General features: G+C 35.4%; 1 protein-coding gene across 9 annotated transcripts in view; it reads right to left on the bottom strand.

Moving 5' to 3' along the window:
* Positions 1 to 5,972: 5,972 nt before the first annotated feature.
* LOC105214724 (uncharacterized) overlaps positions 5,973 to 12,491 on the bottom strand; it is a 192,946-nt gene continuing 186,427 nt past the window's right edge. For 7 of the 9 annotated variants that reach the window (XM_054226818.1, XM_011188301.3, XM_029041954.2 and 4 more), the window contains 8 exons: positions 11,319 to 11,425; positions 9,733 to 9,844; positions 9,300 to 9,612; positions 8,998 to 9,212; positions 8,754 to 8,912; positions 8,147 to 8,577; positions 7,058 to 8,073; positions 5,973 to 6,993 (listed from right to left, as the gene is read on the bottom strand). In XM_054226818.1, the coding sequence (XP_054082793.1) occupies positions 6,832 to 6,993; positions 7,058 to 8,073; positions 8,147 to 8,577; positions 8,754 to 8,912; positions 8,998 to 9,212; positions 9,300 to 9,612; positions 9,733 to 9,844; positions 11,319 to 11,425 (2,515 nt within the window). In that variant the 3' untranslated portion in view covers positions 5,973 to 6,831. Of the gene's footprint in view, positions 6,994 to 7,057; positions 8,074 to 8,146; positions 8,578 to 8,753; positions 8,913 to 8,997; positions 9,213 to 9,299; positions 9,613 to 9,732; positions 9,845 to 11,318; positions 11,426 to 11,529; positions 12,392 to 12,491 lie in introns of those variants that run through there. The other 2 variants (XM_054226820.1, XM_011188304.3) reach the window with 2 other exon arrangements.

The following is a 12,491-nucleotide window of genomic DNA, read 5'->3' as shown; positions in this document are numbered from 1 at the left end:
CTTCCAATTATTCCTGGATCAACTGTTACTGACGGGCTAATCGCATGCCTAAAGTCATTTAATTTGTGGCGACACATAAAGAATCGCCAATTAACAACTAGCATATGAGTGTTTTTGCAACAATATAAAATTTCGAATGTAGAAGCAGTTGGAAATGGTAGGGTCGCAGTTGACATCTCGATGGATTAATAACATTTCCATAAATGACGATTTAATGACCTATATTGGTGATAAAAAAACAAAGATATCGATAATCTTAATGCGACAATTTAGAATTTCGGTCCAGGAGAGTTGACACAGCTGCAAACCAGGATGACGTAGTCAATTATCCCAAACTATTTAAAATTACCTGTACTATCACCATTCACTTTGCAATTAAAAGTAGTGTGAGTTGTCATCATGCTGCGTAACATAAATCGACCTCGATTAATCAATATCGTCGCCGAAGCCAAGATTGGACCAACTTAATTTAGAGTATACCTTAGCCACAACAACGTGTGGCCGGGTCTGCTAGTTATTATATAATTTGCCATAACATTAAATTATATGCGCTTTATTTCATTATAAAAACCGCATGTCTAAACTATGTCTATATTTTCTCGAATTGCACGGTTGCAATCGATTCGATTTCATACGATGAAGAATCCACACATATTAAACTGTAATTTTGTTTGATATTTTTCGGTTTATCACGCAAAGGTCCTAATAATAAAATATCTTCCAATATTACAAAAGACAAGGCAACAATAATGATAATAATGAAAATGATAACGGAAGAAAATTATATGTTAATAAAACGAGAAGATTTTCGATTAACTATAAATACATACAAACTATTGAAAACTAGATTCTGCTATGAGACCTTGTACAATTTTCAAGTATACTCGAAACGTAAAACCCAATATCAAAGGACAGAATGGTAGACAATATTTTACATTAGTCAGGAAACGTAAAATATTAGTTACAGTTGTAATATGATAAATAACAGTGATGGATTTTTTACTTGCAGAACATTATTGTTCCAATATTGTCTGGAACCGACACATGGTCGCTTGTAACCATGTCAGAGCAATTTATATTGCTAACGACAATATTCTGCTAGTAAAAAACTGATAAATGGGTAAATTTCAAGCTCAAGCAAAGAGAGAGCTAGCAACGGAGTTGCACATAGACCATTTTAGGTTTCAGTTCACACATTCACAGCATAATAAACCCATTCCTTTCTCACTGTACGCTCAGAGTGTAGCAGCAAATTGCAATCGATTAATTGTCGGAATGTCAGAGGAAAACCCGAACACAAAAAAATCGCTTTAAATTAAAATCGCTTAAACTAAACAAGCTTGTTACTTTTATATTTTAATTTCACTTTCATATTTTTAAGGACAGATATTTGGCTCTTACACGCTATATACATATTTTGATTTTTGTTGTTGTAATGTCTTGTTGCATCATGCATTGATGATAACATATAACTATTGCTTCATTGCATTATTCCATAACGACGCACCTACAAACGTTACTCATACGCAGTGTCATTCTATCTACTTGATTACTAGGCGGTGGTTTATGTTAACGCTAGTGTTGCTTTACATTTAAGGCCACAGGCACAAATCAGACACGGTGTTGCTAGTTGGTTTGCAGCATCAAATAGGGCATTCAACTATAGCTTTGATTACTAACATATACATATATGTAAGTATATACGTTTGTATAGTTCTGTATACATGGAGTATTTACCAGCGCCGTAATCGTTACAATAAAGTCAGTAGGCCAAACTGAATTATGCATTACCCACAGACAAAAGGCAAATGGATTGTAGCTGCGCCATAATAAATATTTTATGTAGCCGTTGGCAGAAGGAATTTTCTTTATGAGTGCATAGATATAATAGTACGCCTGTAGGTATATAAGCGTTGAACTACTAAAAGCTATGCAAAGAAATATTTCAACTGCTTTTGTTGAACAAACTTACGATTAAAACTTTGCAAGTGTACTGCTCTTAAAAGGTTTTCTTTTTCTAAGAAATTGAGTTGATTGTAGATTTCTTGAGCTGACTATCTTTATATATAAAATTCTTTTGCACGTGTGTATGTCATTGAACTCCTCCTAAACGGGTGGACCGATTTTAATAAAATTTTGTTCAGTCTCCAGCTGTATTCGAGAACGGTTTGTAGTCGCCATACGGTCCAATTTAAATATTGCATTTATTTAATTTTTCATTTTTTTGTCAAAACTAGATGACGCCATTTTTACTGAATCTGGCGCAAACTGTGTATTGCAAATAAAATTCACTAAGAAGACAATTTCACCTTTCAAATTTTACATTTGTAGGTACCGCGTTAAGAAGCTCAAAAGCGCGCCATGTTAAAGTTGAACTGCTTTACCGACAAATGGCTTTTGGTGAAGTCATTCACAATCACTGTATTGTTAACATTTAACTATTGTGAATTGTAGAAGAAACTGATATATTTAATTTGATTTTCTGTTTAAAATTCGAAATTGATATATTAAAAGTTTGCAATAAAGTTGGAATTAGAAAAATATAATTGAAAAAAATTTAGAGATTAGCATAAAAACCATTAAGGACTGCTTTAAAGATGTGTCTCGTTACATAAGACGGAAGTTTTTATTGGAAAAAGAGCGCCAAACTATACTGTATAAAATATGTATAAAGATTTCGATAACTTGGCGTTACGAAATAATTCAAGAATACGAATTTAGGAACGGAACGACTTGGAAACGATAACGACAACGGGAATAGGGCCGATTATGTTTGGAACTCAATACTCGAACTTGCATGTGCAGAACCGAATTTTCGACTGTTTTCGAGCATAAATCGGCATATACTGCTGCAATTTCACGTTTGATATTCGTACGAAGTTCTTCAAACGTCGCTGGCTTGTTGTCATAGACCATAGACTTGACAGGCGTCTATTGCACGACTGAGACGGTCAATTAACTGGGCCATTTCGTGATATAACACGTCTCCAAACTTGGTTTCAATAAATTGTTTGTGACATTCGCTGTGAGGCTTGAGGCGCAGCCCTGTTGGAACCACATATTGTCCAAGTTGGGCTAAAAATATTCGATTATCATTGAGGGGTAGCGATTCCACTTCAGAGTAACGTGCCGGTCTTGACCATCATGGAAGAAGTACAACCCAACGAAGCCGCCGACCCATTAACCATGGAGTACATGTGGATTGCTACCTGACATATTTTGCTTATTGACGAAGGCATTCAGCCAGAAATGAGCCTCATCCCTACGTAGTATGTAGTGCTCTTAAGGTGGAGGCCACTGACTCTGAATTTCGGTAATAAATTTTAACAATTTCGACTCGTTGTCAAATGGTATATCTTTCCATGATGAAATGGCAAACCTCACAGAAGAGAAATGTCAAAAGTACTGGGAAAATATGGCGTCGTTTGCTGTCCCTATCGGTCTACTTTTGTAGCTACCCTAATGAAAATCCCTTTAGTACATGCTTAAAGGCAAAATACAAAATTGATTGCCATCTAGGTCCTCTAACAGGAGGCCTGAAAAACGAACGAGCCGGAAGGGGATTCTATACCAAAAAGAGCACTAGTCGCATGGTATTGTCAAACAGCAGAAACAGTTTGGAGAGAAGTTCATTTTGCTCATTAACTAGCTCTTTGCTGCCAAAATTAATCTGAATTTCATACAACTAATGGCTGTTCGGTTTTTCGGCAATCTAATCATATACCCAGATTTATGGTTCTTTGAATATTGCCAACGACGAATACAGCAGACGATGGAGCGATGAGTATGGCTGTATGACGACATTGACATAGTTCAACGAATAAAGACAGCGGCTACGCTGGAGATGTCATGTTGTCCGAATGGACCAAAACACTCCAGCTTTGAAAGACAGTACCCGCCGGTGGAAGCAGACGAAGGCCTCCACACCGTTGGAAAAATCAGATGGAGAAGGACCTGGCAAAGGAGAAATGAATGACATGATGTTGTTAACTCATCTATAATCGCGTAAGCGCTGTCGACGCCAGTAACGAAGAAGAATGCGCGTTTTTCTCGAAACGCCATTTTTTCAAAATTGCTATTATAACATCATACTTCAACGAGAAAATGACCGATCGACTTCACTGAGAGTCCTCGAATACTGAACTGAGTACTTACTATACAATAATCTACGATCTTTTTGATTGGTTGATAATTTGACATTAAAGAAAAACGAAATTTTTTTAGAACCACCATTTTGTTAATTTTTGATATTTTCCTAAAATCGTAGGGTATAGCACAGGAAATAATTCAACTTTAATAACCTTTTTGATTTTTTTTTTTGTTTGAGCTACTTATGTGGCCGGAATCATTTCAGCAGTTGGGGAACTTTTATATTTTTGACACCTCTCAAGAGAGCACATAACTCCGTTATTATACTCTCGCAACAAAAGTTGCTACGAGAGTATTATAGTTTTGTTCGCATAACGGTTGTTTGTAACACTCAAAACTAATCGAGTTAGATATAGGGTTATATATATCAAAGTATTCAGGGTGACGAGTAGATTTGAAATCCGGTTGTCTGTCCGTCCGTCCGTCTGTCCGTCTGTGCAAGCTGTAACTTGAGTAAAAATTAAGATATCTTGACGAAACTTGGCACAAATATTCCTTGGCACCATAAGATCAAGTTCGAAAATGGGCAGAATCGGACCATTGCCACGCCCACAAAATGGCGAAAACCAAAAACACATAAAGTGTCATAAATAAGCCATAAATGAAGATATAAAAGTAAAATTTGGAATAAAGGATCGCACTAGGAGGGGGCATATATCTATATTGGGAAGTGGGCGTGGCCCCACCCACAAATCTGTTATTTGTATTTAACTCGCAAACTAATAAAGCTATATAAACCAAACTTTCTGCAGTCGGGTCTCTTACATACCCCACACACACACACCATGAAAATAGTTGAAATCGGATAATAACCACGCCCACCTCCCATACAAAGGTTAGGTTGAAAATTACTAAAAGTGGGTTAACTAACTAACGAAAAACGTCAGAAACACTAAATTTTGCAGAAAAAATAGCAGAAGGAAGCTTTGCTCAGATTTTTTCACAAAATGGAAAATGGGCGTGGCATCGCCCACTTATGGGTCAAAAACCATATCTCAGGAACTACTCGACCGATTCGAATGAAATTCTGTATATAATATTTTCTTGACACCCTGATAACACGGACAAAAAATGGGCGAAATCGGTTCACCACCACTACTACTTTCCTTATAACTCAATTTTGAAATCCATCTTATTCCTTCACTTTATACTATAAACATAAGGAACCAATGAAGATAACGGAATAAAACTTTACACAATTAGAGCATATCATCTCTGGCTTCACTTATGAAAAAATTGTCGAAAACGGACCATAACTTTTCAAGGCCCCAGATATCGAACATGTTGAACTCAGCGAGTAAGGATATATTTTAACCGAATATATGGGTAAATCTCTCAGATATCTCAATTTAATTCAGAGGAAATTGTTTCCTTCTAATAGTGTGTCTCTCATTGTAGGTTTTTCAAAAGTATGTTCTCCTAGCTCCCATATACTTAATTATAGGTTTTTCAAAAATACGGTGAGCTTTATTCCGCATATATGTATTGGTTAAATTTCTTCAATAAATTGCGAGAGTATAAAATGTTCGGTTGCACCCGAACTTAGCCTTTCCTTACTTGTTTTTCAATACTTTTGTAAAATAAATTCTTCAAATATAGCTGAAAATATACCTTATTGCTCAAAAAACTTCGAAACATTCAAACGAGTAATTTCTTTAAAAAAAATTCACGAAAATCGCCAAATTTTTCATGGTTACAGTGGTATAGCAGACGCGCTCTTTCCTATTTATTGAGACTAAAGGAATACCAAATTGTTTATATTGCCACTTTCTACTCACTTTCGTTTTCACAAACTCTTTATACTTGCTTTTCGAATGAAAATATTTTGCTGTGTTAACTCATACACTTATATTTGTTTTATTATTAGCAAACATCATCACGCTTAATATTACCAGGCTAGTATAGTAGGTAATTGTATATTTAAGGTATTTATGTATATTTAGGTATATATTTATTTATTCATTCTTTTAGTTTAGGCATTAGGTAATTATTAATTAGATATTAATTTAGGTTTTTGTTTTAAATGTACGTATATATGTATGTTATTAATTATAGGTTATATGCTATTTGTATGTAAAATTTTTGTAATTTTTAAATTGATTTAGCGTACTGCTTGTGTTTGCATTGTATATACAGGCATTTTTTTTAAGACAATTATAATTAGATATATATGTATATATGTGTGTGTGTTTTTGTGTGTATATGTAAATTAGAGAGTAATTAAATTAAATTAAATTTATAAAGAGCACTTAAATAGTGTAAATTAGTAGCTTGGCGTACAGTTAAGGCATCAAATAACGCGTACAAAATATAAACGCAAACGCGTTGAATTTTCATTTATCAGCTAACAGTAACTATATTGAAATAGTATTGAAGCTTCATCATACAAACATAAAATTATTAAACTATTAAAAATGTAGTTAAGTAAAAGTTGTATTCACGCGGAATTGGTAGTAATTAATTAAATTAAATATATTCATATATATGTAGTATAGTATATGTAGTTTGAAAAAATTCTGCTAAAATCTGCTGCCCATTTTATTCATGTTTGTTTGTAGGTACTTGTCGTATGCGTGCAAGAAAATGCGCTTATAGACTGCTGTAAACATGACAGTTGTTTAAGTGCGGTTGCGCGTGAGTACGTATGTGTCAGTGTATGCGTGCACTCATTTAAGTACCGCTTCAATCATAACGGCTGCCACGCGAGTTACACGCTTTTATCTTATCCACAGTACATTCCAAAGCTGCCTTCAAATCGTTAAAAACAGGCACACCCTGCCGTTTGGCCAAATCGATGAGATACGAACGACCGCGATTGTAATCTTTAATAGCAGCCGGCGTTAGCTGTTAGTGAAAAATAATGAAATTAATAAAATGCAATTAAAACAGAAAGCAAGTCAACACATACCTTCTCATTGTTGATCACACAATCGTCGGGCAACATTTGCACTGCCAAAACCACATTGTACATCAGGCCGATGCAATGCGCCGCCAGCGTCATAGGCGCCAACGAGCGCGTCTCATTGGTAATGACGAACAAGAGCACACGACTGGCATCCAAGAGCGCCGGATTATAGAGACTCGGACGCATTGGTGGCAACGCCCAGCTGTAGGTCTCCTCCGACACCGTCAACTCTTCCTCCTCCTCTTCCTCCAAAGCGGCGCCACGATATTTTCGGCGTGTACGCTTCAATGATTTCTCCTGTGCGCCCAACTGGCGTGCATCCTCGAATACTTTATCCGGCAAGTCCAGATGTGAAGACTGTAAACTCTCATGCAACGCTGGCAGATGGAAGGTGACACCCTTAGTCTTCAAATACGGCATAGCGATGTCTTGACGCCATTTCGTGCGCAAAAAGCAACTGCCACCGAGGTAGACATCACGAAAATCGGTGCCGGCAAAGGTTAGAAACTCATTGCCACCATAATTGCAATTTACCGAATTGATGGAACTGCTTGATGAGAATACCGAATCATTGGAATCGCTCTCCTCCTCCGCTGTTACGCTGCTGCTATCCGGGTATGTGGAGTGCATTTGTGCGGCGGTGGCGGAGGCGTTCAATTGCGCCAACGGATGTGCGTTTGAGTGTGCGCTCAATATGGGATAAGCTGTAGCGGTAGTAGTAGAAGTATTAGGTGGTGTTGTTGGTGTATGAGCAGTTTGGATGGTTGTTGTGATTTCGGTTGTTTCTATAGATTCGATGTTGACAAGAATTTTTGTTTTTGCTTTACCTAACTGTGCGGCCGAACGTGATTTCAATGGCTGATCTAACGGTTGCGGTGAGGAGGTGCCACTATCACGACTGCGACTCAACAGATCGTTGCTGCTGTGACGTTCATCGCTGCCCGGTACGCTAGTTTGACTGGAGGTGCGCGATATATTCTTGCTGGTGAAATAGCTGATAGCGAAATTGCTTTCGTCACCTGGTCGATAGAATGCAAAAAAATAATAGTTTTAATAAACAATTATTTATAAAAAATTCCACGCAGTATTTACCTTGCATATTGGTAAGATAGACCGGCGGTGGTGGCACATTGGTGCCCTTTATGGGCGAAATGCAGCCACTCTCTTGTATTTCCTGCTGCAACACCGAGAGATAAGCCGAAATCACGCAGAATAAATCAAAATCAACATCCGACGTTGCATTCACCGTAGCTGTGGGCGTGTCTGAGTTGCACGATGTTGAAGATGAGCTCTTCACGGTGGCATCATCGCTGCTGCTAATCTCTGGCTGTGCACCACCAGATTTTGTACTGCGTTTTTGTAGTGTTTCCAACGTGTCACGTTGTGTGGCGATTATCTTATTTAAATTGTCTAATTTAACTAGACTCTGAGCGTAACCTAAGTATAAGAGAGCGCGTTGACATTGTACAACTGTAATGACGCCATTCACGGGATTAACGCGATCGAAGGCGCCACGTACGACACTGTGTGGTGGATTAAAAGGGAGAAATACATTTTATAATCTCAAAAAATAATATAAACTCAATAAATATAAACTGAAAAAATATTATAACTTCAAAAATAGTATGAACTCAAAAAATGTAACCTCAAAAAATATTATAACCTTAAATTTTTTTTTTTAATTTCCGCTTACACTTACACTAAAATCGTTGCTATATTCGAGGGTGGATCTCTAATGCCAGCCAAAATGTCTTTGGTGCGCTGTAGACCCGATGGTACGTCATCCATAACTGGTAGGCCACGACGTGTGACCAATTCCTTCAATATTAACTGATTGCGCCGGAGGTCAATGTATTCTCTGTTTACAAAAAAAAAGAAAAACAAAAAATAACAACAAATTAGTGGCTGTTGTTGTAGGCCGTACAGTCACGTATGTCACTTACTGCTGGGATATTTGCTCATTAAGAATCGATTGATTACGTTTATATGGATGTAGTACCAACACCAGCTGCTTGCAGTTTTGACCCGCTATATGTGCCGCCTCAATGGCACCAGCAGAAGCGCGCGTCTGCGAATCCATAACGAAGAACAAAACACGCGCCTTCTCTTTGGCGCGATGCTCCAGCTCGATGAGATCAGGCGTCCAATCAGATACTTGCTGCAATGAGTAAAAAAAAGCGAATGAGGAAAATGACAATATTGTAAATTACAACAAAAATTATACAGTAAAAGTGAAAACACTTACGGGATTATAGAAGGAAATGCCAAGTTCTTTCAACGTTGGTATCGCTACATCGGCCCGCCAGGTGGTGGGATTACATGAACCGCCTAGGAATACCTCAACCGGTGCCGATGTATCGCCCTTTGACAATTTACGCTTACAGTCTTCGACATTACTTAGGGATTTTGTACTACGCAATTCGGTGCCCGTTGCCGTGCATAAAGTGCCGTTATTGGCCTCAACACGACTGCTATTGTCACTGTTTTCATGTTGTTGCTGCTGTAGAGAGCTTAATAGATTTACATTGTCACAAATCGACGGCGAGAAAGTCGATGTGCTGTTCAGATCAAGAAAAAGAAAAAATATTTTTTTTAGTTATTAATTTTTGTTTATTATAAATTATTTTTTTAAGTTATTAATTTTTATTTATTATAAATTATTATTTGTGTAAACTCACCGAAAGCGTTTTAGATCGGCTGCCAGCACACAAAATTCACCGAAAGTGAGTCCATTCGATTGGCGGCTGCTTTTGCGTGCCAACAATTTGGCTGTTTGCAGCATTTCGGTGACTGGAAGGGAAGAAATAAATTAATTTAATTCATTAATTATTAATTAGTTTTAATATCGAATTTAAATTATTATTTTTTATTATTATTTTTCGTACATTTAGTTGTTAAAAATTATTGCATAGAAAATATTTTTATATTAATTTAATTAATTAATTAACTTGATTTATGAAAATATTAAATTGCATTTGATATTAAACTTATTAATTAATTAATTAATTTTTTATTATTTATTTATATTATTTGATTTTTTTATTCATAATTTTATATATTTCATCTTAATTATTTATTTTGAAATTAAAGTTTTTATTATTATTTAAATTTTTTAATTATTTTAAACATAATTTTTTAAAATAATTTTTTTTTATTAATATTATTTTTATTTGTCCGTTTAAGTATTAGTTTTTTTTTCATTTTGTTTTTTTTTTTTGTTTTTATATCATAAAACAATTATATTGACATAATTAAATTTTATTGCCATTGGTTTTTAAGTTAATTAGTTCTCTGTTAACTTATAGCCTTTTCACACAAGAGCTAATTGACCAATTAACCGGCCTTTGTTCGATTAAAACGCTGATTAAGATCGTTTTACCATAGAAAATAAAAATCTCATTTTCTACATTCATTTTTAATAGAATTTTAATCGACTTGAAAAAGAAATGCAACTCTGCGACAAAGACCGTATGTGTAATTATATCTACGTACGCGAACGTGATGTCGCTGCTAGAAATAAATAAAAAATAGCAATCAGCTGAAGAAACGTACGAACTCTTAATTAAAAGCAAAAACAAAAATGTATAACAGCTGATCGATTACCAAGTAGCCGGCAGTGTTAAGGGCGCAAAAACTGGTTTCTCAATTAAAATTTTAATTGATCAATTAATTTGGCTGTGTAAAAAGGCTATTAAATGATTATCTTGTAATAAAATCTAACAATTTAATTTTAGCTTTTCAGCAAATTTTTTACAATTTAATTTTTTTTTATGTTTGTCCAGTTATTATTTGATAATTATTTATTTAAAATATGAATTCATATTTTTTGACAAAAAAAATTTAATATTATTTTACTTATCAGCTCTAGTATTAATCATTTTATATTTATTTATTTCAACATTATTTATTTTTAATTTTAATTAGTATTTGTTTTCTACTAAATTTTTTTTTTTATATTATTTTTATTTATCAGTTTAAACATTCATTATTTTTTATTTATTTTAAAATATTTTTTTTTCCAAATTAAAATTTTATATTATTTTAATTTTTTATTTATTTTATTATAGGTTGATTAACTTTTAACTTTTTTTGTTATTTTTCACAATTTATTTTTTAATACACTTGGCATTATCGTAACCCAATTTTTAGGTTATGTTTTTTTGTTGTTTGTTTTCCATTAAACATTATTATTACTTTTAGATTACTTTTATTATTATTTTACTTAAAAAAAATATTTTTTTCCCAAATATATCGAAACACTTACTTTGCTTCTCACTCGGATGGAAACTCAGCTCGTGGAAGAGCTCCTGTGTTCGCTCCGCCGGCACGACATTGCAACGCGCTTTGGCACGCCAGGCATTAAGAACTTCTCTGTAAATAGAAAAAGCGAAAAAAAATTATTTATTTGCCAATAAAATATTAACTAAGCAATAAAATATATTTATTTAAAAAAATCAATGGAAATAACAATTTACAGCACAAAACAGCCAGCAACGCCCAAACTAACAGTTTCGGCGTCCCTCTGCTGCTGGGCGGCACTAACGGTGTCAGACGCCAACAACCACATGCCGCTGGCATCCAAGTCATTGACCGTGTGGCGATTGCGCACAAATGCAACGCTGACACGAAACGGCGGTGATGATGTTGGGAAGGGGACGCCGCAAAAAAAGACAACCCAAACTAAAGGTAATAAGAAGTGCAGCCAAAATCGATAGTGGACATGATGATAGTTGTTGCTGTTTAAATTTTTGTTGCGCACAACAACAAGCGATTGCATCATTGCAGCGCGGTAGCAGCAGCAGCAAAAAACCAACGCGCGAGCTAGGCAAGTAGGCGCTAAATAGACTAGCTAGACTACTTGTTCTTCTCGTTTTGGACGCGTTAATGCGCCGTTCGAACGCTCAATTTGTGAAAATGAAATCATCCAAAGGTTTTGTAATGCGCCATCAACCACTAGCCAAAAACACCAAAGCGCGCACTTTGGACGCGCAAACAAATTTACAAAAACAACAAAATATCAAACAAATGACGCGTCAGACGTAATAGTGCAGCTGGAAAGCGACATTGAATCCAATGGCTGGGCACACACAAGCGGAATAGTGCCAAAGTAAATAAAATGCCAAGCGTATGCAAATGCGGCTGGCGCTCTACTGCAGGAATGTGTGAAATTAAAATATTTCAAATGTGTCTCTAGCGGTTTATTAGGCGCCCGTTGGTATCTCGCGAAATCAGCAAATGCGCCATATTTTCATATTTCGCGGTAATTAAAGCTCATTTTTTAATGATGAGTATATGTAATATATGTATATTTGAAAAGAGATTAAAAGTTCAAAAATGTGTATTTGTGCAAACAGCCATTAATCGGTAATATTTATAAACAAATACAGCGCTGCGCAGCAACAGCGGTGAGTTGCCATTAAAAACACACACAATTTTA

The sequence above is a fragment of the Zeugodacus cucurbitae genome, chromosome 3 (genome assembly GCF_028554725.1).
Source record: "Zeugodacus cucurbitae isolate PBARC_wt_2022May chromosome 3, idZeuCucr1.2, whole genome shotgun sequence".
Taxonomy (NCBI): Eukaryota; Metazoa; Arthropoda; class Insecta; order Diptera; family Tephritidae; genus Zeugodacus; species Zeugodacus cucurbitae.
Note: the sequence above shows the minus strand (reverse complement) of the source record. Positions and strands in the feature narration are given on the sequence as shown.